The 27,690-nt window shown below is 42.5% G+C and overlaps 1 protein-coding gene across 2 annotated transcripts in view; it reads left to right on the forward strand.

Moving 5' to 3' along the window:
• The window catches only part of ELAVL1 (ELAV like RNA binding protein 1), a 65,748-nt gene that overhangs the window by 36,178 nt on the left and 1,880 nt on the right, over positions 1–27,690 (forward strand). For both annotated transcript variants that reach the window (XM_090027661.1, XM_090027660.1), the window contains exons 3-5: positions 14,112–14,215; positions 16,187–16,340; positions 20,602–20,827. In XM_090027661.1, the coding sequence (XP_089883787.1) occupies positions 14,112–14,215; positions 16,187–16,340; positions 20,602–20,827 (484 nt within the window). The remainder of the gene's footprint in view (positions 1–14,111; positions 14,216–16,186; positions 16,341–20,601; positions 20,828–27,690) is intronic.

The following is a 27,690-nucleotide window of genomic DNA, read 5'->3' on the forward strand; positions in this document are numbered from 1 at the left end:
TCCCTTTCCATAATTTCTAATCCTTCTTGTTCCACTGTCATAGTCAAATTTATTTGCAGGCAAAAAGGCCATTTGCTTTATTTCAAAGTGGATGCCTTAGTTAATTCGGACAGTAACAACAGCTGAGTTGCTGAGTAATAGAAACCATCTTACAATTAAGTTAAACAGTTTTCAGTAACTTCCTCTTCCTCAGGGCTGTCAGTAACAATGAACTACAAACTGATTTAGAAGAGGAAAGAGGAGCGCAATCAGACCCCAATTTCAAAAGCAAATTTTAATTCTTCAGGGCAAAGGTGATAATTTGGAAAGGAACCAGGAAGTAAATCAGTATGCATAAAAGGCAGGTTCAGACAGTTATTTGAGCCAAAAGCACATCCTTTTAGAACAGGGGTGGTCAGCCTGCGGCACTGGCAGCCCCTGTGTTGTGGCACATGATGAATTGGGGAGGAGCAGGCAGCTCAGTGACAGATAGGGGAGGGGGCAGAAAGCAGAGCAGCAGATCAGGCAGGGAGCACAAGGCAGAAAGAAGTGCCACCCAGAGGCACAGGGCTTGCTTAATTTGGCATGTTTGCCAGAGAGGTACACCCTGACTACTTTAGAATATAAAAATTTGAAATGCTAATTAAGCTGATAGACATATGGAGAATTGAAATATACTTGGACAACAAAAGGCAAGAAACTAGCAAATCTGTTAACTATTGCAAATATATGCAAAGCTGCATATCTTTTACTGCAGGGGTGGGCAATTATTTCAGGCGAGGGGTGGCTGGCCCAGGCCGAGGCAGCAGGGGCCCGGCCGGCCCTTCCCATTTTATTTTGAGCAGGCACAGGCAGCCCCACGCGGGCTGCAAGCGGCTACAGCACAGGGCATTAGCCACGGGGTGAGCAAGGGGCCACTTTTCCTGCACTCCGCACCAGCTCCTTCCCTGCCCTCCCCACACTTACCTGAGCTTCCTGTACCTGGGCAGCCACATGGTCCCATGCCAGAAGCCCCTGCTGGGGCTTCCAGCTGGTGTGTGTGTGTGGGCCGGGGGAGCTGCAGAATATTCTTCTAAAGCATTGCTGGGTCCAAAGGATCCCTGGGGAATAAAGAAAAAAGTAAAGGAAGTTGAGAGTATTTCTGAGAAGCAAAGTGACCTCTGCATTTGGTTCTACTCTCAAGAAATAAAATTTGAAAAGTTTGGTGATTTAAGATATTGGCTTCTTGCTCTTAAGTTTTATATGCACCAAAGTTTGAAGGAACTGCTAGCAAAAAAAGAGAAGGCAAGCTTACTGAAATTGGAGCTTAAAAATAAGCTTGATTTAACACTTTTACAATCATAACAAAATATTTTTCAGGATTGCTGAGGGTTAGACTACTGGTAAGCCTTTCTTCTCAGTCTGGTAAATTGATTCAAATAATTATCTAAAATGTATAGACAACGTAGATCCTGATTGGATAGGGTTAAATCAGCAAGGTTGTTGCAAAGGAAAATTGTATCTCAACATACTAGGATTCTGAATATCAGTAAAATAAAGAGCAGTTTGGTATCATTCTTTTACACTCTTAAAAACCGTTGTAGAATTCCATCACAAGAAGCTACTATAAAAAGAGAATTTACCATGAGAAAGAGGCAGCATTGTCATGAATCAGAAAATAAAAAGGAACAACTATGTTTCCTATAATGAAAACTAGTTGTTGTTTGGAACTACAAAATCCAGACTAGAAGTAACGTTTCCATATAAACTTACAGTCCTGCTTTTTTTAAATGTAGAAATTTCAAGTTTCATTTACTGGAATTGTGTATTATTTTCTCATTCTGGTGGGGGGAGTTTCAAAAGCATTTAAGTAACTTAAGAACACAAGAAATACTGAAAGTCGATGGGATATGAATTGGGCACTTCTGAAAATCCCAGGCTTCGTTTAAAAAAATGGATATAACAGAAATAAAAGGACTTCTAATGAATAGGATATCAATGGCAAAATGGTTCTCAGCATCTTTAGACTCAAGGCTTCCCTTGGAAAATGTCAGCTCCTAGCATTTTCACACTTTTTTTCCTCTGTGGAACAATAACAGAGCAATTCTTCTGTTGCAAAGAACTCCGACCACAGCAAGTCAGAAAATTTGACACTATATGGACTCCTCTTTGAAAAATGTATAGGTTTATCTTGTGAAACATGTATTAGGTGTCAGCACACCTAGTACTGTAAAAGGATCTCAGGGGGCCCCAGCTGAGAATCACAGGGGATTAGCAGAATGGAAAAGGCTCTGATTAAAAAGAATTAGGAATGGGAGGTTTTGGGAGGGCTTTTTTTTTTTTTTCATCCTAGAGGGCACACAGAAGTACCCATACCAATGTTCAGGAATCCTGGTTTTCTCTGATTTTTTTTTTTAAAAAAAAATCAACAAATAACCAATTTTCAGATTTAAAAAAAGGTAACCCAAACTCCACATGTTTCTATGATTAAAATGAAATGCCACTATATAGATATTTAGATATCTATATATATCTCTATTTTCCTTTTTTTTTTTTAAACTGATTTTTTTTTTTTTAAATCAGAAAGAGCCAGGATTCCTGCTAATGAAATACAGAGGAAGCATGCATTCATATTTTACCCTGTCTCAATACAAAGCAAGGGGATGTTCAATGAAATTGAAAGGTGATGTATTTTTAAGAGAGGGAAGGAGATACTCTTTCATACAGTGCAGAGTTAAAGTGGAAACTGATTGCAAGAGGATATCACTGAGGTCAACAGTGTGGCAGAATTAAAAAAATGTGTTGGACACTAGATCAGTAACAAGCTGTCAGTTAAGAGTAGTAAATATTTAAGTTTAGGAAGGATTATAAACCCACTGCTTCAAGTTATAACTGATCCTTGAACCCTTAAAGTTTTTATAAGGTTCTTTCCATGTTTGGTTGGCATCTTCTGCCTAAAACTAGCTGCTTAAATATTAGACAAGATACTAGATTAGATTATTGCCCATTAGGTTCTTTTTTTACCTAGTGCCTAATGAAGAGTTGGTGCTTCTGTTTATTGCTTCAAAGGTGGGTTGCTGCCTGACTTCCTCAATTTTACATGTCATTGCAGTATAGGCACCAAAATTTAACGGTTGTAACAAAGTAATATGTTAAGTCTTTGGAAGACGTTATACAATAATAGAATTTTTCTGTTGAGCCAACTTTTGTCATATGAAATGTTTGTTCATTTCTTCGCCCCCCCACACACACTTTTCACATTTCACTCTTAATTTTCAGCAGTCTGTTTCTTCAATGAGATGTTATTAAAAACAATGAGCCCTGTTAATGGCCAAAAATTGTTTGGATTTTTTTTTTGAGTGACTTTTTGTCCCAAAGATTCAGTTTGGTAGTAACTAGAGGGCCTTGCACTGCTTATGGAGGCCAAGTTGTACAGCCATAAGTTCCTTCATGAGAGCTGCGGGTGGTGAGAAGGATAGAGGGACCTAGCATCGAGTGGCCTGCAGGGTGATGGGGCAGAGGTGAGAGATTTTTGTGGAAAGCCTATTTTATTCATTCACTTTTTATATGCTGCCCATCCAGACAGACTCATGGTGTCTTACAAAGCAAGAAGAGAGTAAGTTTTAAAACAGGAGGATGAACAAGATTGGATCTAAAGAATGCCCATTTCATCCTGTAGGAAAAAGGAGCTTTTTAGCACCCTAATCTTCTTTCAGAGGTGACCTCCAAGGCTTTATCTAGCACCTGAATAATTGTGGGGGGAAAAACACAAAAAGAAAAAGTTTTCACCAAAAAAAAAATCAGTAGGGTTTGGTTACTGATAACTAGAACACATCCAAACTCTCCCCATGCCTGAAGAGGGTGTTTGTACCTGAACGCTTGCAAAGAACAATTTTTCCAACAATTCAGTTGGTCTAATAAAAGATATCACATCTAGCCAAAGAACCTTGTCTGCTTATGTCCTTAGACTGGGGCGGGCGAGGTTTGGCAAGCCATCGAGGGCCACATGACAGGCAGCCCAGGGCAGATTAATATTAATTTTCTAAATTTTTTAGGGGCCCCGTGGGCCAGATAGAATGGCCCGGCTGGCCGCGTCCAGCCCCGGGCCACATTTTGCCCACCCCTGCCTTAGACCAACACAGCTACAACCAACAACCCTGGAAAACATCCTCACACTTTGGAATCTACTAGACGCTCTTTTTAAAAGTTACCTAGTTACAGACAAACATTGGTTTGGAAGACATTGCTCATTGAACCAGCAATTCAGTTGTGCAGTACTTGGTTATTTTTAATACTGTGACATAGCAGCGGTGCCCCATTACTCTTTTTATATGCTCTCTCTTCTGTAATTTCTTCTACGTCCAATTTTAATGCTATTTTTTGAAGTATGTTCATCTGTTAAGTTGTGCTATGAATCAAGCTGATTGTACCTCTTCCCAAATCAAATTCCGTCCCTCTGGGGTAACTTACTGAAAAGCTTTCCCCAGTGTGTCATATCTTCTACAGTGAAAAAAAGCCTGAAAATGTATCTTACTTTTTGTCTAAAAGCTGTTGCCTTTAGTTAACTTTCTGTATGGAACAGCTTTTTTCTTTAATCCAACTGAAAGAGTGACTTGATTTCTCAAAGTCTGTACATAGCACATAGTAATGCCATTTGTAGATACAGCGGACAGAAATGACTAAAGTTTTCAAAGAGAGGTAGTTAGCCATGTTAGTTTGAGGTCAGGCAAAAGGCAGGGTAGATTTGCACCTTTACAGACTAACTAAATTGGAGATGTATAGTATAAGCCTTCATAATGAGTGCTTATTCATTGAGGAGAGTAAGGTTTGAACAGGAAATTGTGGAACAAAAATCCACAGACCGTAGTCTCAGTTTAGTCCATAGTTAAGACGATGGATTCTTATCCTATTTCTTGGATTAGCTTTTTCTAAGTCCTGTGTCCCTTGACAGGGTTAACTGATTTGTAGGGTTTTGTTGTTTTCCCCTCTCTCCTACCCATCTTGCCCCTCTCAACAGTGCACCAACTTTTTCCTCCCCCATTCCCTACTCCCTGTATTATAATCGCTACTCTCTATTTAGCACCTGTTTCCTGTAGTCCCTTCACAGCGTCTCATGAACTATTCCCTATGCTTATGAAAGTGTACGCTATACATCTCTGATTTAGTTAATTGATAAAGGTGCAAATATACCCTGCTTTCTGCCAAGCTGTCTGACTTGCTTAAAATAGTAGGGGATGAATGTATTCCTAAGCATTTTCCCCCTCCTAATGCTGGTCTTGCAGTTAGTTTTGGGGAGCTGAAAATGTTTATAAATGTAAGAATTGTCATATTGCATTGGAGTAAGTTGTCTGACTCCTTTTGCTATCCGGTTTCCGGCAGTACTGGTCCCAGATGCTTCAAGAGGAGGCTCTCATAGAAGGGATTTGTTCATTTTCTTTGTTTAGCAGTTGGTTTTGTTCCTGAAGCATAAAGGTTCATGTCCTATAAACATCTACAGCTACATTAGGTGAGATGTCTCATCCATATACATATACATTCTTTTGACCCCTCCTAAACTCTTAGGGCTGGATGCCTGAAGCCAGCTGAGTAGACCTCTGTGCAGTACTCACAGAAGCATGGGGGGAAAAATTGCTGAATGCCTCCTTTCTGCTCCCCTGTTCCTGGAGGTGGTTGGGCATGTAACGTTTTCCACAGTGTAACTTAATTTAGAGAAGTGGCAAGTTTCTTTAGGCTTAGCTAGAGTAGACTCTTAGTTCCCAACGCTCCTTACATCTGTAAATGAGCACAAGTGTGTAGCAAGGCCATGGAAAGAGAACACATTCAAATTGACCTAATTTGCACTACATGTATGCACACACTTGCAGATAGATGATTCAGGCCCCTAAGCCAAAGCAACCTTGCTTAAACCAACGGAGAGTTATCCCTAAAATGATTGGGGATACAACTCTAGCTACATACATTTTTACTAGTTTATGTTCTGTCCATCTGCAGCCATTCAGGGACAGGTGTTTGCTGTTACCTGGTTCCTTGCCACCTGCTGGTGAGGCACAGTAACAACAGTGCAGCAAGATAGCTGCACGTGTTCCCAATCTCAGTGTCATTCATGTCTGTGTACAAACCATATGCATGTACATTTCTTGAATATTCTTTTTGTCTTAATGGTCTTTTGCTTTTTAGTTTACTTGCTTTTCTGCTTGTCCTTGAAATCTTATTTTCTGGTAACTTTTTAAAAATGGTTTGACCAGTACTACATATAAGAGTGATTCTCAGCCTGGCTGCTGGGGTACCCTGGGGTGCAGACAGATCTTTTTGAAGTGCTGTGAGGTGTGAGTACATATGTAGGTAAGCTGGGCTTGGGCTTGGGCTTGGGTTTGTCCCTGCCTGGATAATCTCCCACTCCTACTGCTCAGCCTAGAGGTGGGCAAAATATGGCCTGTGGACCAGATCTGGCTCACCAGCTTGATTGAATCTAGCCCACAGGAGGGCACCCACCAATTTAATTGCATCTGGCCTGGCTGGTGGTCTGCTCCTGCTGTGGTCTGCGTGGAGCCAAGTCCCAGCCGCTCCTACCTGGGGCAGTGCATTCTGTGCTCCCAGCCTCCCTTGCCAGAGGGCCCCAGCCCTGGCCAATGGGCACTGCTTCCAGGCAAGGCCACTGCTGCTGCAGCCATCCAGGAGGTTGCTGGGCTCCCTTAGCCTCCAGTGATGACTTCTTCTGTCCCTGCTAGAGCACTCCGGACAGCAGGTAGGGGGGTGGGAAAACTGGTGCTGAGGGGAGCAGGGTAGGCTTGGCTGCTGCTCCTCCAGGCAGGGGTGGAAGGGGCGGAAGGGGCCTCCCTATGGGTTTACCTTGTTGCTCTGGAGTACTTCCAGGGCAAGGATGAGGATTTCTGGTAGCAGAGGTCAGGGCTTAGGTGTGGGACTTCCAGTCCCAACCAAGATGAAAACCAGGAGGGGGGGCACCTGTCAAGAGATGGGAGCTACTTTTGCAGCCCTCGACACCTCAGCAAAACTGGTTAAGCGGCCCTTCAGCCAAAATAATTGCCCATCCCTGGCTCAGCCCCTGTGTAAGGAGGTAAACACTGTAATTTCAAAACGCTAATTTATATATTGGTGCCACTCAATTCACAAAAGTTATGGAGAGGTCCCTAAAGTTCAGAAAGGTTGAGTCCCACCGGTATATGTTATTTGGGGAGCAGGGCGTGCCATAGATGTCTAATGGCATAATATTCTCATTATTTACCAGTTCTTTTCCTTACATGTCCTAAAATAACGCTTCCTTTGTTTTACTGCTACAGATCACTGATCAGTCTTTCATTGAGTTGTCCACACTGATCTCTGAATCTTTTGTGTATCACTACAACTAAGTTCATTCATTTTTTTTGAATCATTCAAATGTTTCTTTTAAGTGTGCATGTATTGTTTTGCCCATCTCAACAGTAGAATTTCATTGGCCAATTAGTCATATCAGATGCCCCGGTACTACACAACTTATTGAAAAACTTCACTACTGATGGATAGTGTTTGTATGGAGCTTTGTAGTTTAAAAAATATGTAGCAAGAAAAACTGCGTCACATCAAGGTATTTCCTTGCATTAGTATTCCTAGGCTCTGGAATGGGTTGTAGTTACAGCAGGAGGCTTACTACCTTGTATCAACACTAATCATCTCTGGATGTCACAAGACTTTGAGAGTAGTAACTTCATTTTACATGCTGTATAGGCAGGGTGAAAATATTTGGTATATTTTATGTAGAAGTTCAGTAGATCTAAGGCAGAGACGGGCAATTATTTTGGCTAGAAGGCTGCTTAATGAGTTTTGATGAGCTGTCTTGGTGCCCCATGCCCCGGTTGCTATTTTGGGACTGGAAGTCCTGCCCCTAATCTCTGACCTTTGCTACCAGAAGTCAGTCCCCTTGCCTGCAGAAGTACTTATTTTGGGAAGGGGGTTTGCCATCATGAAACTAGAGAAAAAAAACTCCACAAATTTTATACTAAAATTCAGGCATTGACAATAACATATCTTAATCTTATTTTAAAAATATGTCCTGATTTATGTGTTTTGTGTGGTGTATATAGAGGTGATTAGCATAATAGCTCAGAATGATGCCTTACCCACCCATATCCCCAACTTCTCCCCACGCCCCATACAAGAGTAAGTAACGGATCTGTAAGGGGGTGGTGTGTGGCAGTGTGTATAGGGTGTAGGGGGGTGTATGTGGGTGGGTATGGGTGGTTTGTGGGGGGAAGTATGAGTAGGTATGGGGTTTGTGGGAGGATGTACAGTGTGTGGAGAAGGATGATGGGGGGGGTGCATGGGGGATGTATGTGCATGTGTATGGTGAGGTGTGTGGGGGAAGGTGTAGTTCTGGGGGTTGTAGAGGAGGGTTTGTGGGTATGGTGGGCTGTTCATGGGAGTCTCCACATGCACGTGCCCCCCAGCCAGTCATCACCCACCCCTGCAACAGCCTAAATCCTGTGCACCCTGCGGTGCCTCCCCACCACCGCTAACGGCATGCAGCCCCAGTCAGCTCCCAGACTCACCCCTGCTAGAGCAGATCAGCCAGAACCTGGGCACAACCCCGACCTGGCCTTCCCCCGCACTGCCTGCCCGTGGTGCACCCCGTTGCCCCCTGAGCACACAGTGGGGCTGCAGTGGCGAGACTCCCTTTCTAGGCAGCCCAGGTGGTGGTGGCTCCTTCCGGCTGTCTTCACCACTCTCCCCAGCCCCTCAGTCTTGGCAGGGACCCGTGCTGCACAGCCCCTCCTCCCCCACCGGTGCCTGCTACAGGCTCGCTCACCCAGGCTCAGCAGCGGTGGTGCAGGACGGAAGGTGTTGCTCAGTGTGGGAGAAAGCAGCCCTTTCCCCTCCTCCTGTCTCTGATCCTGGTGCAGAGCCCACGCTGGGTTGCCCTGCATCTACGCCGTTGTCACCGCTGCCTCTGGGCTGCCCTGCAAGGCAGTAGTGGTAGCACAAAGCAGATGCAGGGCAGCCTGGCTTGGGTGGCTGCAGCAGGAATGGCGGCAGCGGGAGGGGTCGCTTTTACTCTGCACTGAGCAACAGTTTCTGTCCCACGCCACTGCTGCTGAACCTTAGGCAGGCACAGGGCACTTGGGGTCAGGGCTGTGCAGTGCGGGTCCCTGCCGGTACCACGGGGCTGGGGCTAGTGGCAGCTAGAGGGAACCACTGCCACGTGGGCTGTCTAGAAATGCCGTCCTACCATGGAGCTGTCCCAGCCCTGCTGTGTGTCCAGGAGATGTCGGGGCATGCCACGATTGGACCGTGCCTGGGCCAGGTGGGTCTGAGGGATCTGTCGCAGGCCAGATTTTGCCCACCTGTGGTCTAAGAGCTTATCTTATACTGTTACAAGGCAAGTCCCAGCACTAGGAGCCTTGAGTGCACCTTTCCTCCCCTGCATCTCCCTCCTCCCCCCCCCCTTTCAGATTTGCTATTGACTGCACCATGCTCAGCCTGAGGAGGCAGAGGGTGTGAGAGCAGGTGCGGAGGGAAGAAAACTTGGCCTCAGTGACTTATTTCTGGCTTGGGATGTGTTTGCAGACTCAAGTGGACACAGTCTGGGGGAGCGCACTCAAGTTCTGTCATGGATACCTGCTGTCTATTTCTGGCTGTGAAATGATTATGTGCAGTTACTCTGCCATTAGTTTCCCTTGTCTGTAAAAGTAATGGGAGGATGATGCTGATCTCCCAAGGTAAAGGAGCAATATCTTGCTCAGCAATGAGTTTTGCAAAATCCATGGCAGTGCAGTTGCACACACATGAGCAGTGTGTCCTGCTAAGCTCACTGGCATGGCAGTGCAGCTGGAGCTCTGCATGTGCCTTGACTACTTGAGTGCTGCAGCAGCAGGGGGGAAAGAAGGGAAGAGCATTGGTGGCACTTATCCTCTGGGCTGTGGAGCCGTGCAAAGCAGGGCCTTCAATTGGAGCTTGCCCTGATCAGCTAGTGAACTAAGGGTACACGTCATTTCAGGACTGTTTCTTTTGCTGTGAATGGCACAGGTTTCCCCTTGCCTCCTTGACTAGTAACAAGAGAGGAACACAGACTGGAAACAGGATCTAGCAACTCAGGCCTTGCAGCCAAGGTGGAACAGGGGAAAGAAGCAGGTAGATGGACAGCATGTCTATTGTGGAGCTGAGAACCAGGTCTTAAAAGGGAAATCGCTTATTTTTATCAGGAGCCCTTTCTCTGAATGGCACACAGCTAGAAATCATAGTAACGCGTGTGAATGTAAGTTTGGCATTTGTGGAGTATTTTTTAGTATACTCCTGGTTTTGAATATGTTCACAAGCTGTTTCAAATGATATCTTGGTCATCAAGTTAATTCTGTAAGGTAATCAGTCTGTTTTAAGACAGCAGCACATTTTCCCTTCCTTGTCCTCTCCCCTCATCTTACGTTTTTCACCTTGGTTATTGTAAGTGTTTCTGCCAAATGAGTTGTCCCTTTTTCTTACCAGCCCCAATATAAACAATATACATGGCCATTTATGCCCTTCCCAAATGCCTGCTCTTCATCTACTTCCCAGCACACCCTAAAAATGAATTAAATTGGGCTAGCTAAGAGCAGGGAAACAGTGAATTTCAAAATCAATGTGATCCCAATATCCTGAGCCCCTCAAATGGAGAAGCTGGCATGCACTCCACTTTATAAAGAAATCTGTGCTCTTGCCTTGGCTCCAGTGGTCTATATGAGCTAGGAGAGAGAACAAAGTAACAAGTTGTGGCATTTAGTACCCCAGAAACTGTATGTAGTGCAAGACAAAGGTTCAGCAAAGAGAAGATCATGTTCATCCCCTTCTAGGTTCTGTCTCACCTTTTCAGATAGGATGTTTCCTTGCAGTCAGAGATGGTCTCATGAGCAATTGGGTGAACTGAAGTCTGGGCTAACCAGGTTATATGCTGTCCAGAACAAATCCGTGGGTTTTGTTGATGCTAGTTTGCAAGCAAAGAAATGTTTGTTGTTTGTTCATCTTGGCCACAGTTACTTCAGTTGCACGAAGACTTACATGTCAGGTAGTCTGTGTTTCGGGATTAATCCAGGGAAGAGGGTACATAGAAAGCCAGCATTATAAGTAGCTAAGGGCAAACTCTCTTTATAAGGTCCTACTGCGCTATCAACAGTGTAGTTAGTCATTAATAGCATTATCCTGCAGAATCGTCTGGAAGTCCTCAGGTTTCACTAGTCACTGAAGGCAATTCCTCAGCACCAAAGAGAATAGGACACAAAATCATGCATAGGAGGGAAGGTGAAATAGATTTAGTTTATTTGGAATACTTTCAAATAGATACAACTCATCTAGATAAGTCTTTGGCACTTGGTATGGACTATATAGTAGTATACAGCATATGGCAATGGTTCATCAGCAAGTGATGGTGGATATTGCAGCTATTCTACTGACTGGTGGTGCATGTTCTCTTGTGGCTGTAAAGACCAGTGTTAGACTTGCAGGTCCTGCCACAGTGGTCACAGGTGTATATGGCATTAGGGGCCACCGTACTGACAGGCCGTTTCCTTCGGTCACATTTCTGTTGTAATTCAGAAGATCATAACTAGTTGTGATGTTGGACTCCATGATTGAGAAGGGAGTGCCACTTTGTCCTGTCTCCTGCTAAGGCCTCCCAGAGGTTTGGTTCAATTCCAAAAGTCTTCCAAAAGTCTTTCAAGCTCAATTTTAGGCGTCCTACTCTTCTCTTCCTTTCTGCAATTTGCCCATACAGGGTGTCCTTTGGGATGCGCCCATCTTCCATCCTGCACAGATGGCCAAGCCATTGTAGGCGCCACTGTTTTGAGTAGTGCAGTGATGGTTGGTGGGTTGGTTTTGGTGATGACCTCTGTGTTGGTGATTGTGTTGCCACCTGATGTCAAGGGTGCACTGTAGACAATGTAGGTGGAAGTTGTTCTGCTTCTCTTCCAAGTATGCATATGTTGACTATGTCTTACTGCTATACATCAGGACACTGAGGGTGCAGGCTTTGTACACAAGCTGCTTAGTTTTGCTTGTGAGTTTTGTATTGTTCCAGGCTTGTTTGAAGCGCTTACTGAAAGTGGTAGATGCCTTTCTAGTGCGCATATTTAACTTTTCATCCAGCGATAGGTTGTCACTCACTGTGGATCCAAGGTAGCAGAACTTTTTCACTGCCTCGAGAGGTGTGTTGTCAAGGCTGATAGATGGTGACTGGTGCACACCCTTTCCTAGGACCATAGTCGTCTTCAATGCTGATGGTCAGGGCAAACATCCTGTAAGCCCGGGAGTGGCATTTAATGAGTATTTGTACTAGACTTTCTTCGGGCGGTGAGTCTGCATTGTTTGCAAAAAGGAGCTCCCTAATAAGTATGTGGCTCACTTTTGTCTTGGCCTTTAGATGTTATAGATTATAGAGTTTGTATACTAGTAATATTTGGCTTTAGAGAAGATGTTGAGGTGCTGCATCTTTTTTGTAACATTTTTGACACTGGCAAATGTGTACAGCTTCATTGGGAACAGTTAGAGGTTTTGCTCTTGTAAGGATCCCTGTCGGGCAAGTTAGTCCCCATCTTGTACATGCACCATTGCTTCCAGCATTCTGCACAGTGACGAAGTCGTAATACTTTTGGAGACTCTCTCCAGCCTTAGTTGCTGCTAATCAAACAGACATAATTCCTACTGTGGGTGTATGAAACTTCTTTTTTTTTTTTTCTTTGGATGGGTGTTTTAGTGTCTTCTGCTGCTCTTCTCTATAGACTGCCTCGGACAGGGATAGAAAACTGGCTTTCACTTTTCTGGTGCATTCAGGCTTCCTTTGAAATGATGTGAACTTAATTTAACTAGAGTATATCAGGAAGGTAGGGATGGCTTGTCATTTGCCTGTTGAGGATTACTCTGAAACCATCCTAGATGACAGAAATGGTTATAGTTGGAAGAGCATCTTCTAGTATGGTTTTTTGTTGGGGAGGGACACTGGGGGGGCGGCGGGGGAGGCAGAGGGCACGCCGCCTTTACTGACTTTTGAGCCTTGTGTTTAGGCACAGCTTTAAGACTATCTGGTAAGATAGCATGATCTTTCATATGATCTTTAGTGTGTATTTGCAACCTAAAGCTTTGATGTCAGGTGTGGGGGGGAAAAGTGAGTAGTAGATTCCTGAATGGGAGCCAGTTTCTTTCTGTCAAGTTATTAAGAGTTTAAAATATCCCTAGAAATTACTAACCACAAATACGTTCCACTCACAGGCAGTCCTTGCATTTGGTCCCCCACCTGAGACTGGCATTTGGGGAGATCGGGAAAATAATTTTTGTTTGATTTATTTGTTCAACTTGTTCAGTTTGTTCAAACTGTCTAGGCTGTGTTGAAATTTTTTTTCTTCCCCTCAAGCTGTTTTGTGAGTCTTAAGAATACCTTAAGAAAAGTGTTGGATATGAACATCCAGTAATATATCTCCTGAGAAGAACTGTTTGGTTAAGTAAGTGATGGCCCACGACCTACCTGGATCAAAGGTTTTGCCCATTTTTAACTTTGTATGCAGTGTGACAGATAAATCATAGGGGTTGTATGAAAGAGAAAAGAAAAAACTCAACTTCTGTCCCCAGGAATGGAGGACTGAGTTACTGGAACAACTGCAGGAAAACTGATAATTTTGTGATACTTTTGTTTTTTCTTTTCCCCTCCAGTTAGTTTCATATGCCAAAATATCTTGCTTGCTACTGTATATTTAGGAGTTTAATGTAATGCTTTGTTCTTTTGTCTATTTAACTATTCTGTTTTACAAGATCAGAAGTGAAAACAATGTCACATACCATGACTACTTCTGTGTGACAGTTTGCTGATTGTAGTTTTATGATGATGGCTTAGTATTCCCAAGTCAGTGTTTCGAACTGAAATGACTTGTTTCCTGGGGGCTCCCTGCTTATTATTTGTGGTACACTAGCCTCAAAAATGGATAAATGTCTGAAGTGGAAAGTGGAGGAGCGTCACATCAGACTGCCCACACAGTTGTCAGCCCTGAAAAACTTAACGGCACATTTTTACCATAGTTGCTCTAAAGGGTTTTTACATATGATGTCTGTGTGTTGTTTTGATCTTGGCTAAGAAACGAGCACCTTTAATTTCAGCAGCCACATCGCTTTTTATTAGGATTAATGTAAAATATTCTTCCATGCAGGACACAGCTTAGGCTATGGCTTTGTGAACTACGTGACTGCAAAAGATGCTGAAAGAGCAATAAACACACTGAATGGCCTGCGACTTCAGTCAAAAACTATCAAGGTAGCAAGCATGGATTTTTATAGTTTACACCTTAAAATGTGACATTATATATTTAGAATAGTTAAGCGGAGCTCTGGCATTCTAGAATTGTAATACCTTCTCCTGCTCAGCTGTCCCTCCCCAATTTCTTTTAGACTTCTTTGTGCCTTGCCAGTTTAAAACCTCAGGAATGAATAGTAACTTAATATCTTGAGTGAGTGAAAGTTCCTAACAAGAGAGGCAAGTATTTGCAAAGATCATCTGACTAGTTAAACTTTTTATGAGTGCATTTTGAAAACCTGTAATTAACATTTAACTGTTTCATTATACTTATGAAAATCAGATCTTAAAACAGTTTTAATAGCACGAGTTTACAGGTGAAATCAGTGTGGACTGCTGAGTATTCAACACTTGAAAACTGGGCCACTTGTTTTAGATCAGTGGTCTCCAAACTTTTTTGATTGTGCACCCCTATCAGTAAAAAAAATTTTGAGCATGCACCCCCAATATATGTATATTTATTTATTTATTTATAGATTATATACATGTACTACTCGCATACCATACGTGACACATGACCGTCTGACATACAAACAGAGTGAGGGCGCCAGTGTCAGTCCGTATATTAAATATTAGTAAAGCTTAATTTCTGTCTTATTTTTTTTAGATTAAAAAAAATAAATGTAACTAGAAGTTCTAATATTTTCTTCCTGCACCCCAATGGATCATCTTGCGCACCCCACTTTGGAGACCACTGGTTTAGATGTTTAAACATGGATTTCGGATCCTAACTTGGGGGGGGCGGGGTATATTTTTGGTGGTGTTTTATCTTAGCATTTTGTAAACATGAACCAATTTCTTTGAATGTCAGCACCACCTTTGCTGCTAGTGGCCATGCATTAGGTTTGAATGTTAGTAACAGCCCTTTCTCTTGAGATCCCAAAGTACTTGTCCTTGGAGATGTCACTTAAATTCCTCACCACCACCCCTTGTACGAGACAGGTACCATTTGCTTTGCAAAACATGTTTACTGAAATTGTTAACAATTTATATTAGAAATTCTTATTACTCTGTAATCTTAAAAATTTTTGTTCAAATGAATGTTAGTTTTTTGTTGTTTACTCTCCTTCAGTGAATGCTGCAGTGGAGAGCTTCAAACTAAGAACAGGGGCATGTATAGAAGAATAGTACAATGGAATGAGCTGTCAAACACTTCTGCTTTGTAACAGCTTGATTTTCAAAGATTCTCTCTTTCTCCTTCCCTCCGTTTTTAGAGCACTCATCACTGTAGTGTCTAGTTGACAGTTTCATACACCTGGTACATAATTACTGGCAGGTCATGGGTTCTATCCCAATGCCACATGTGATGACTGTGTCTGTCCACAGTAGGTAAGACTATTCCAAATTGTTGCCTGGCTTTTGGATTGAACTCATGTGAAACTCAGGTACTTGATGATGAGCTCTGCCTTAAAATATGAAAAAGGAGTGCATATTATATTAGTTGGTTTGAATTTCTACCATTTTCCTGTAAAGGATAGACTTTCAGACGTTATGAGATTGTTTGTAATGTTCTCATTTTTCAGTGAGAAGGAGGATACATGCTAATTCTGCTTAGTTTTAAGTGCTAAAACTGTCATTGATGTTATTAAGTTTTTCAGCTGGTGGTCGAATACACCTATTGGTATTTACTAGGCATTGACATAACATATACTAGGTCTGGTACCCAATAAAAACTTTTATCATGAAGGTTCATTGATATCATCAGTACTGGGCTATTGTTAGCTCATCCCCAGAAGGGAATGTGTAACATCTTTTTGCATCAAATAAGATCTCTTATCTTTCCTCTCGTGCCCACTTGCTTTTTTTTCTCTCGTTTATAAAAATACTGTAGGAAAAATTGCTTGCGTTTTAGATGTCTTTTAATAAAAAAACCCAAGTGCTGTTTAATTTAATCATATAATTCCATGTACTGCAAAAACATTTATTTTGAAGGTTTCTTATGCTCGTCCAAGTTCTGAAGTTATCAAAGATGCTAACTTGTACATTAGTGGACTTCCGAGGTCAATGACACAAAAAGATGTAGAAGATATGTTTTCACGGTTTGGACGCATCATCAACTCGCGTGTACTTGTGGATCAAACCACAGGTAAGCATAATTATGTTAGGTACATAAAAACTTGACTTTACAAGGTGCACAGAAATGTCTATTTTTTTATTTATTTATTTTTTAAAGGTGGTTAGAGCCTTGAATTAATTTAAAATTTTCCAGGTAGTTTTATGTGCTAAAAAATTATGGAGTCCAATATTGATCATTGTATCCATGGAAAGACCACTTGAATTTTCTGAAATAGTCTTTTTGTAGATGACACTCTAAATTGATCAGTTAATGTTTTCTCATTGCTTCAGGCTAGTGGTTTTCAGCATTTTTCAGTTGCAGACCCCTAAAAAATTTTGAATGGAGGTGCAGACACCTTTGAATTGTAAGTATGGTCATTCACATACTTTTGAAAGATCATAGTCATCTCTCACAAATCCCTTTAGATAAAGCCTGCCAACCCCCAGGGGTCTGCAGACCATGGGTTGAAAACCACTGCTGTAAGTAATTGGTTTACGATGTAAAAAATCAAATTAGATTACCTTTACTTTTCTCTATAGAATTACAGATATTTTTGTAGAACAAAAATCCAGCCTATCCATTATGTATGAAATATGACAGGTGTTTTCAATCTGTTTGTCATTTATTGTGTTAAGTATTTATTAATTTCATCTTCTTGATAGATTTTTATATTAGGTTTTGTAATAGAAGGGGAAAAAAAGTACCTTCATAATCTGAATCTTTGACTAGGCACACCCAGAGCACCCACTCCCGTACTGTGTGCACTTAAAGGGAGTTGCTTCTCATCTCTTTCATTTAGTATGCACCACTTAAAACTCAGGGCCTCATCCCACTTACCTGTTAAGTGCTTAGGGCCCTTGGCAGATATAAATTCTACCATTAATTTTAATATCTGAAGAATTTTATGCCCTATTTCCAAAATCATGCATCCTGTGCCCTATCATATCTGGGCTGGGGCATAAAATTCTTTAGATCCTGGTTACACCACTGCAGTGCTGCCAGAACCCCATCCTGTGGATTGGACAGGGAGCAGCTCTGTCGCAGACCTCATGGCTGCTTCAGCGTATTCCCTGGAGATGAGGCCAGGGGTAGCCCCAGGGGGTGGTCCAGTGCTGGTGTTGATGGTTGATTGTGGGCAATGGCCTGGACAGCCCTGGGTCCAGTTGGAAACCTAGGAATGTCTGGGCCAGTTCTGACAATCAGGTGATTGTGGGTGCTGGGCCTAGAGTCCTAGATCTGGTTCCAGACCCCAAGCCATCTGGGACTGATGCTGACAGTGGAACAGGCCTGCTGCGAAACGCCCTGCAAGCCACAGGTGGTGGAGGAAGCACTATAAAGAATAGGATCACACTTAAGACCTCTAAGTCCATGGAAATGCCTAATAAGTGTAGTAGGATATGTTCTTGGCCTTCTTGTCTGTCACATGGAATACCTTTTGATGCAAGTTAATAATCACTGTTTGAGACGTGGATTTATGTTGCCAATGTCTAATTTAGTGAGCAGCTTGGAAGATAAACTCATGAAAGATTGTGTGTGTGCTTTCTGAATCCTAGGTGACTTTGACTATGTAGTAGTTGAAGGAGGCATACTGTCTACATGGTGGAGCTAAGCTAGTCATTGCATATGTAGCACAATAGTCTTTCCCTTCAAAACACTGGTAACACATATATGCATTCAAATTTTTTCTTTTTCTTTAGTTCAAAATGCTTTTTTTCCTTAACCATATAATTTGGACCAGTTGAAACCAGGCTTTCACCAGAGCGCACAGGCTTCTGCAAGACCCATTTAGGGAAATCACAGCCAGGTGGAACTGCCCTGCTTGCTTTCTTTGTGGGAGGAGCATGTGAGGTCAAACTGAAAAGCAACTGTGGTGGCAAGTGAAGGTGCTTCTGTCTGCATTAGGTTTACCAGATAAAACTAATGCGGGCAGAAGGATGCACTTTTGCCACAGACACTTCATGATCAGGCTGTGCACAAGGAATGTGGGATACTTTCACCAAACTGTCAGCAATGGCAGCACATTTGTTGGGGATCACAGAGGTAAGATGAGGTGGTACAGCAGTAGTTCTTAACTGGAGTGATTCCAAATTCTGAAAAGTTATGGAGGGGGGTGCCTTGAAGGGTGAGAACCACTGACTTAGACGATGCTTCTCAGTGAAGCCTCTTCCCCTGCCAAGTTCCAGCTTTCTACTTCTAGTCATTTTGGAAGTCCCTTTGTCCAAAAATAGTTATACCTTGATACTTACACTTTTAGCTGAAGAGTAAGGTAGGACAAAAGAGAAGTATAGCACAGGAATGGAAGAGAAGCGAGATTTGTACATTTGCCTAGGACCTGTTGAACCCTGCAGCTATGTAACATCTGTTACAAGGATATGAATGTGCTTTCTCCTTTCTCCCTAACATAGGAGTTTGCCCTTCTATATGATGCAAGGGATGTGTGAGAACATAATATTATTAGTGTTCAGTAATAATATTAATAATAATCACCAGTGGTTAGTTTGGTCCAGTCCGTTTTCTGATTGTGATTGACCAGTACCAGATTCTTCAAGATGCAGGCAATCTCGTAATGGTATAGCAAGTTCATGGCAGTGCCCTTCCCACCAAACTTTCTGGAGAGGCTAGTGTTACTGTTGGCCCTTGCCAGTCATAGTCCTTGCAGTCAGGAGTAAATAATGACATGCTTAAATCAGAGCTGTTTGCTTCCTTCCCAGGGCAGGGATTAAGAAAAAGGAAGGCATTGCTCTGTCTCAGTCTTTGACTATTACAGAATTGTGCAGGGTGCATCCGCACATTCAGTTAGTGTGGCACCATAAACTCTGGCGCAGTTTGAACCACAGTTAAAGGATCTGGAGTGCAGTGTCTACATATGTGCCCAGGACTGCAGCAGTTTGAGCCAGGGTCCAGCAGTCCTGGGCTGGCCGCAGGTTTTTTGAGAGAGGAAGAGGAGGGGTCTACCCTGGGCTTCAGGTCACAGTATCAGATGGCAGAGAGGCTGGCTGGGGCACAAGAGTGCCCAAAGAGCAGAGCCATGTGGCTAGGCAGCAGGCAGGGGTCTGGCCCCTGCTGCCCAGACTGACTAGGCACAATTTATGCCTGGGTCAGCATTTACACGTACGTTTAGGTGCAGTTATTTTCACTGCTTTAAGATAGTACTGTTGGGGACAATACTGTTTTTACGGCAGCAGAAATTAGTTTGCTGCAGTCTAAGTATCACACGTGCAGACTGTGTTGCTTTACACTGCAGCAAATTAATCAAATGAGCGGTTAAGCACATGTGGGTGCATCTACACAATGTTGTAGGTAAAGACCCATGCTTATTTTTCCCTGCTCTTTCATTTGTTTGGTTCATGGCCATGATTTAAATTATCCTCATCTTTAAAATGCAGGCCATAATGTTCACTTAACAGATAGCAAAATTCTTGGTAAAAGGTATCTGATAATGGTATATGTACTGATTTTTTTTTTTTTTAAAGGTTTCATACCTTGATTCTTATTGGACCTATCTACACATAAGATATATTAGAAGCATAGATCATCTAATCTTCAAATACATACATTAGAAGAAAAATGTTGATAGGAGGGCTCTTATGTACAGACAACATAAGAGATACAATGGCTAGAAGTTAAAGCTAAACACAGTTGAAACTTAAAAATTATGATAGCAATAGTGAGCAGTAAAAGTAGTAAACTTCTGGAACAATTTACCATCCTTTACCATAAATTGAAGCCTTTAAATTAAGGTAGTCTAAGTGATACTCAAAACATGACCCAGAATAATCGGCTTGGGTCACTAGGGGAAATTCTGAGGCCCATGTTATGTATACAGGTGTGTGTGAAAATTGGTTATCAACATAGATTCTCATCTCCTTTTTGAAAATCAGCTTACATTTTAGATCTGCTTTGAATAACATAATTAAGCAAAGACGACCCCCCCCTCCCCCAGCATTATTTTTAACACAGTGGAGTTGCCATCAATTTTTTTGTTTGAGGAAATTTAATAAAAAGATTGGTTTAATACTGCATTTCAATAACACACTCACACTGCATAATTTTGACCTCAGATTCTAAGCTGTGTTTTCATTGCTAGGATCACTATATGGTTGAAATAAATGTGTTTTAAGTTTTATTTATTTGCATGTATTGTTTTTAGCTGTTGAAAGAGCCATCAATAAAACAATGAAACTTAGAAATGATACTTATTTTGGAGGGTTTCACTTTTGAAATTATTCTGAGTTAATCCTGAGCTGCCTTTTTTCCTTTTTCTTTTTTCTTTCATTGATTTGGTTAAAAGGTTTGTCCAGAGGGGTTGCATTTATCCGGTTTGACAAAAGGTCAGAAGCAGAAGAGGCAATTACAAATTTCAATGGTCACAAACCCCCAGGTTCTTCTGAACCCATTACAGTGAAGTTTGCAGCCAATCCTAACCAGAACAAAAACGTGGCACTGTTATCACAACTATATCATTCATCAGCTAGACGATTTGGAGGGCCAGTTCATCACCAAGCACAAAGATTCAGGTAGGTTAGAAAGAAGATTCTGTCCAAAACCTGCACTGTCATTCCCATTTTCACCTGGAAAAATGTTACATTGTCTCAGCAGTAAATATCTTCATGTGAATAGCAAAAATATATATACTGTATATTCTTAGTGTTAAATAAATAAATGACTGAATTAGAAGACGGTTAACATAAAATCTTAGCTTTGTATAATTTTTCTTATAACAGCAAAATTAAAGGCTAGCTACAGTTCATTTCACAAAATAATATACAATGAGAAAATAAGATGTGGCAAATTCCTGATGGTTGATCAGAGAGGTGTCTCTCAACAGATCTCCATTCTCCAGTCTATCCCTGACTTACAGATATGATATGGTAACTTAATCAAAGTTCTGAACCTTTGGTTCCAACATGAGGGTATGCCATGCCGTGTCAGGAGGAGGGTCGTCTCCCAAGGGTATCACTAGTCATTTCCTTTTTGATTTATAGTTGTAAGAGTTTTCATGGGATTCTGATCCGTCTCTTCAGCTGCACTGTGATCTGTCTGTCCTTTTCTTTTTCTCTTGCATGAACTCGGTAGGTGAGTTCTTTGCTTCTAGTGTTCCCCACTAGTCATTTGAAAAACAAATGAAATAGCCTACAATTTCTAAGGGACAGATTTCAGTGGAGGTTGTCACTGTTGGCTTTCTCTCTTCCCTGGGGGGATAGATCTTGCTGCCTCCTCTTCTGCACTACTGAATCTAAATCTGATTTTAATAAATGGCATCTTCCATATGACTGTATCAGGACTCTCAGCATTTACTTTGTTCTTTCTTTTTTTGGTTTTCCTATTTTTAGGGGATCGATCTCTTTATGTTGTATGTGGGACTGGTGGCTACCCTGGTTACTCAAAGCAGGGGAGTGAGGCTGGTTGAACCAACTCAAAGTGGAAATTTGGCCATGTTACTAGGGAAGAATGAGTTTCACAAGGGCAGACAAGGAGAAAATTAGGAAGGCCAAGGAGTGATTTAAGATGCATCTAGCAAGGATTGCAAAAGGCAATAAAAATTATTCTACAAGTACGTAAGAAGTAAGATGACCAAGGAAAGTAGGTCTCTTGCTGAGTGCAAAGGATTATGTGAAGAAGGCTTGAGTATTTGATGCCTCTCTTTATTTGCAAAGACTGAAATAAAGTCAGCAATCGGATAATAAATGTAGTTGGCAGCAAGGATGGGGGAAGACATGAGAAGCCTAGAGTAGTGGAGGAATAGCTTAGAGGTAACTTCAGATTTTCATGTCAGGAGGATCAGATGGGATGCATCCTAGAGAGTACTGAGAAAATGGCTGTGGTAATTTTGAGATGACATTTTTTTAGAGGACTACCAGTAGCCCTGTAACGGATGAGACCAGGCTACTGTATTCTAGGAAGACAAAGAAAGGGCATAGTACTTTCCTCCCAATGCACTCCATCTTTCTGTAAGATGGGTACCCGAGAAGCATCTCTGCAGGAATGTCAGCAACTATTCTTTCCATCCCCTTCACAGATTTCAATAGGCTAGGCCTGATTCTCAACCAGGGTGCCAGGAATGTGAGGAGACAAGCAAGGTGTGAGAAGATTAGACAAAGGCCAGCTCAGGCTCTCCCTGCCTGACTGCTTCTTTGCCCCCAGTGCCTAGCTCTTCTGTAAGGAGGCAAGCATTATAATAAATAATTTAGTTTTTGAATTAGAGTGCCTTTCAGTTTACAAAAGTTTTTGGAGAGTGCCTAGAGTCTAAAGAGGGTGTGAACTACTGCCCTAGGCTTGAATTGGCTGAACTCTAAATATGACTATTCTTTTCACCTATGTGACTGAAAGAATAGTAGAGATGTCACTGGACAGAGGCATAACAGAGCAAACCGGTGCTGGTTGTTTTAATATGGAAGCCAAAGGGAGCAAGCCTCTGACCAGCACCAACCCCACAACTGCTTCTCACCCATTTCATGCCCAGTGCTGCACTTAGCTGCCAGCAGCATTGCATGGCAGGTGCTGGAGGGGGGCCAAGCTACACTTCGGCACCCTCCCCCCACCCCCCCGACCCCTTAAGTAGCACCCAGGGGCTCATGCCCTGCTCATCCACCCATAGTTGTGTTCTTAGTTATTCATCCCAATAGTCTGATAAGTACCCCTATCCAAGAGCCTATTTAAATCAGTGGAAAAGCTTCCAGAGACTTTAGTGGATGCTTATATGAGCCCTAATGCATAAGGATGAGAATACCTGTATCCATCAGTGACAGTCCCTGAGGGCAGCATTCTGGACAGGCACAAAATGCTTGTTGCATTACCTCTTTCTAGTTCGCTTTAGGGACATTGGTTTTTAGTCTCTAAGAGTAAGAGGTCTGTTGAGTGTGTGTGGGTATCTATAGAGGACAGATAATCCAGGAATCTAGTTCTGTTGTCATTTTGAGTTCTGAATCAGATTTTGTATTCAAGGCACGATAGATGTCCTTTTACATCCTCCTGTCTGGATGTTATTCCACTGATCAAGTTGTGACTGGGGGTAGAGCCCCTTTAAGAAAGAAGGTGCCACTAGGGGCAAGTGTAGGGAATCCAGTTGTTGGGCAGATTCCCAGTCTAGAGTACTAAAGAAGGCTCTATCTGCAAGAGAAAGGGCAAAAGGAGGTTGAGTGCGTCTGGAAAATCTTTGCAGCCTGTTGAAAGGTGCAGGTTGCTTTCAGAACATGGAGAACAAGTACTGTTTGTTCTATAAGCCTGGGGGAAAGGCACTATGGTTGGTGACAGAAATGAAAAAAAACAGAACAAAACTGCTCTTTACTGGAAGATGCAGCCCATTACTTTTGACCTGGCTCCGCAGCATCTGTATAGGTAGACTGCTTCAGTGGCTATTTGATAAAAGTGCCAAAAACCCCCCCACAAAAGCACCCGATCTATACAGACATTGGGTGAGCCAAGTCGAACTAACGCCTTGCCTCTTCCGGGCATGCGCTGGGTTCAGTGCAGGGACCCACTGCGTTTAGTTTAATGTAAAGTGCCTCTCTTTTACATTTGTCAGTGGTCTGCTTGCTTTCGTAAGCCTGGAAGAGACTTTCTCACTAGGGGGGTAGGAAAGCACTGGAACAGGTTACCCAAAGAAGTTGTGGAATCTCCATCCTTGGAGGTTTTTTTAAGAACAGGCTAGACAAAGCTTTGGCTGGGATGATCTAGTTGGGGCTGGTCCTGCTTTGAGCAGGGGGTTGGACTTGATGACCTCCTGAGATCCCTTCCAACCCTAATTTTCTATCATTTAATGATTCTTAGAAGGTACTGTTTGACTTGAGCATAAGGAAAAGCCCATGTTTCTGTTTTACTGTGAAGTCCCTGTGAGGAAGAGGGCTTTAAATAAAAGATCTGGCCAGAATCTGGAGTGGGCTGCCAAGAGAGGTGGTGGTATCGCCTAACTTGGAGGTCTTTGAGAGCAGGCTAGATAGGCACCTGACTGGGGTCGTCTGACCTCAGTCCTTTTCCTGCCCGGGGCAGGGGGTTGGATGTGATGATCCTTCGCGGTCCCTTCCGACTCTACAATCTATGAATGTGAAAGAGTGGCTATGAGTCCAGCAAGAGGAGGTGGTAGAGGGTTGTACCAGTTCACAATCATTCTAAGTCCTCTAAATCTATTTTTATAGTTGGTATGGAAGCGTTGTGCTTGGCACAATCTCTGTGTAGTCTATAGCGAAGACCGTAATTCCCCAGGAATTTGGTCCGTCTGAGCAAAACGATCTTGCCTCGGAGTTCTAGAATAGGTCCTTATTTCATGTACTGATGTTCTCTGGGACACGTGATTTTCTGATTACACCTTTTACTATATCAGTGTGGAAAGACTGCAGTTAGATGGTGCTGTCCAGGTACGTGGGCCAAACAATGGAACACAGTTGGGTTCTACTTGGTTGTAAAAGTTTTTTGGGGGGGGAAAAGAAAAAGACCTGGGAGTTGCTAGAGATGGCTCAATAAAAACTTATCATTGTACAGAAGTGATCAAAAAAGCAAACAAATATTATTTTTTCTTCCCCCTCCCCATGCCCCAAATATTATTTTTTCTTCTCATTCTGTTACCATTATGTAAATTGAGGGAAAGCTCTTCCCTTGTATAGCAGGGATGTCAAACTCGCCTCATGCCCCAGGCCAGATCTAGACTAGAAAAGCCTCCCTGGGGGGCCGTATCTGGACCAAGTCGCGTGTCTGACTCCAGCACTTCCAACTCTGGCACAGGGCATACGGCAATGCCCGCTCCAGCTGTGTTCCCCAAGCCAGAGTTGCCCCTGCTGCCGTGTGCCAAAGCTGCCACTGCCATGGTGTGCCCTGTGCCATGGTGGCAGCTGTAGTTCACAGGGCACACAACAGGCTGCAACCCAGGGCATGCTGCAACCCAGGGCATGCAGAAGCAGGAGCTTCTGCAGCCTCTGTGTGATTTCCTGCCCCCCCCAGCTTACTGTCAGTGCATGTCTGGTTCCATTTCCATTCCCTCCAGAGGTACAGAGCGCGTGGAAACACCATCCCCTCCCTGCCCAGCCAATTGAGCAGTGGTGACAGCTCCGTCCCAGCATGTTGCTGCATGGCCAGGCAGAGGCTGTGCTTCTTTGTGCTCTGTGCTGGGAGGGAATGGAGCCTGAGCCGCATCTGACAGTAAGGAGGTGTGGGGGGAGAGCCTGTGGGGAGTGTTGGGTGGGGGGGAAGCAGGCAGGGGCTGCATGGAGTAGAGGTGCTGGCACAATGTGGGGAGGGGGAAAGAGGGCAGGCAGGCTGCAGGGGGAAGGGCCAGAGGGCAAGGAGGCTGCATATCACCCCTCCCCCCCCCTCCCCCCCACCACTCCCTGCTGATTTCCCCACTTTAGCAGTGGTGGGGACATATTTAAGATGACCCTTCTGTAATTAGATTCTATACATGGAATATTTATAACTATTTGTTTTCTATATTTCCCACATACAGAGTCTAATTATTGAGGAGGTTGTCTTAAATTCAAGGTTATCCTGGATTTGTCTAAATATACTAATTAGAAACATCCATAGGTGCATTATAGCAGCCCAAGAGCTTTCAAAATGTCATGGTTCAGGAAGAGATAATAAAAATGTGTGGGGTAGGCATGTGGAGTTCTGCACGCACATTTTTCAATTGCTGCAAGTTTGCTTTATATACCAGAGAACCTTTAGATGACTTCTTTGGAGTTTGGGGTATCTTGCCTCTTTCTGTTTTTATAAACCAGTCCCTTGTGTTCATATGCCCAGAATGCTTATTGTAGCTGCTTTCTTTGTAGGTTGCCTTGGGGACATCCTTGGAGCTTTTTAGTTTCCAGGAATAAGAAATTTTGTTGATTTTAATTTTTTTTTTTCCCCCCTAGAGAACAGATTAGTTCTTATAATTGTTTTGCACAGATGATTTATATCTTGGCTATTCCTCCTTCATCCTCACAGAAAGCTGTTTTTCCTTTTTAGTGTTTAAGCTAGAAGGGAGCTAATTGTTGCACTAAGGTGTTGTTGAACCTAGTACCCAAATACAAGGAGCGCAACAAGGTACTGACTGCTGGAACCAACATTGCAGAACTTTGAGTTCAGTGAGTTCCTCCTATCCATGGCCATCCCCAAGATTGGTGATCTGTTGAGATGTAAATCTTTAAAAAAAAAAAAATAATAATAATTTTTAAAAAAGCCCAAAAAAGGCCTCTTTCTGGTCACATGTAAATAATAATGGGAAGTTGAACACTTATTTAAAAAGCCCAAAAATAACATAGAAAACATGCACAAAAAACTAAACTTTTTAAAGTGAAATAAATATTGGCAAGTCATGAAGTCTGCTCAGTAAAGCGTTGTCCAAGAAGTTGGGCAATTTTGGCATATTAGCAATTTAATATTGGGCACTTGATGTGTTCTAGAATGCTTTTTCTGCTTCTAGCATGCCAGCTGCTTTTTCAAATTAATGCAGTTTGGTACCTCTTCAGTAGCATGTGAATACACATTTACATGATCAAATTGTCCGTAAGTATATGGGAAAAGAATTACATTTTATGTTTGACCTTCAGTTGGACTTTTCTTAAAGTTTTTGTGTACTTAGCTATGCAACTTGTGATGTTTTCTTAAAATAACTTAATGCACTAAATTTCCTAGGTTATGGGATAGAAATGGAGCATGAGAGGCAAAATAAGTGAGGGAATAGAATTTGAGTTGGGGAAGAAAGAAAACATTGAGAATAAAGTCTCTTGTTCATTTGAAGTATTGCATTGGGGTTTATGCAGGTAGCGCTGAGGTGGGATTTGCAGGGAGTAGTGAGAGGACGATGTTCATGGGGTAGGACAGTCACCCTGGACTTGATTGTTTTTCTGTACTGGTGTAAATCAAGAGTAAATACTTGAAGTCAAGAGTTTAACTAGTAAGTCATGGATTTGAATGACAGGAAATGCCAGCATTTACATTTAAAAAAAGACAAGGAAAAATTAACTAAATTCTGTATTTATGATTATTACAGTTCTGCCAACTATACATTAGTCGGTATCTAAATATAAACATATTAATCATTAATATACAAATTACTAAAAAAAAAAATTTAAATCCACTGGCGGTGATACTGTACTAACAATGTGGGTAGTTCCAACTAGTGGGCGTTACTACAGAAGTCCTAATGATGTACTGAGTACCTTGTTAGAGATTGAGGTACCTGTATCTGTATCTGCCAGTCAGAAGTGAAAGTGGTTGCCTTCACCTGCTGCCTTACCGTGGACAAGAGATCAAGCTTCATTATGCTCCTCATGGAAAAAAAATTTGACCTGAGAAGCCATGAGAATCTATTGTAGAGGCAGACCCAGCTCCAAGACACCCTATGCAAGCCTCTTGGAGAGAAAATGGGGATGGCTGAAGATGGTTTGAGGCTTGTGGAAGGCCT

This window comes from Crocodylus siamensis, chromosome 14, assembly GCF_052110815.1.
Source record: "Crocodylus siamensis isolate JL-2025a chromosome 14, ASM5211081v1, whole genome shotgun sequence".
Lineage (NCBI taxonomy): Eukaryota > Metazoa > Chordata > Crocodylia > Crocodylidae > Crocodylus > Crocodylus siamensis.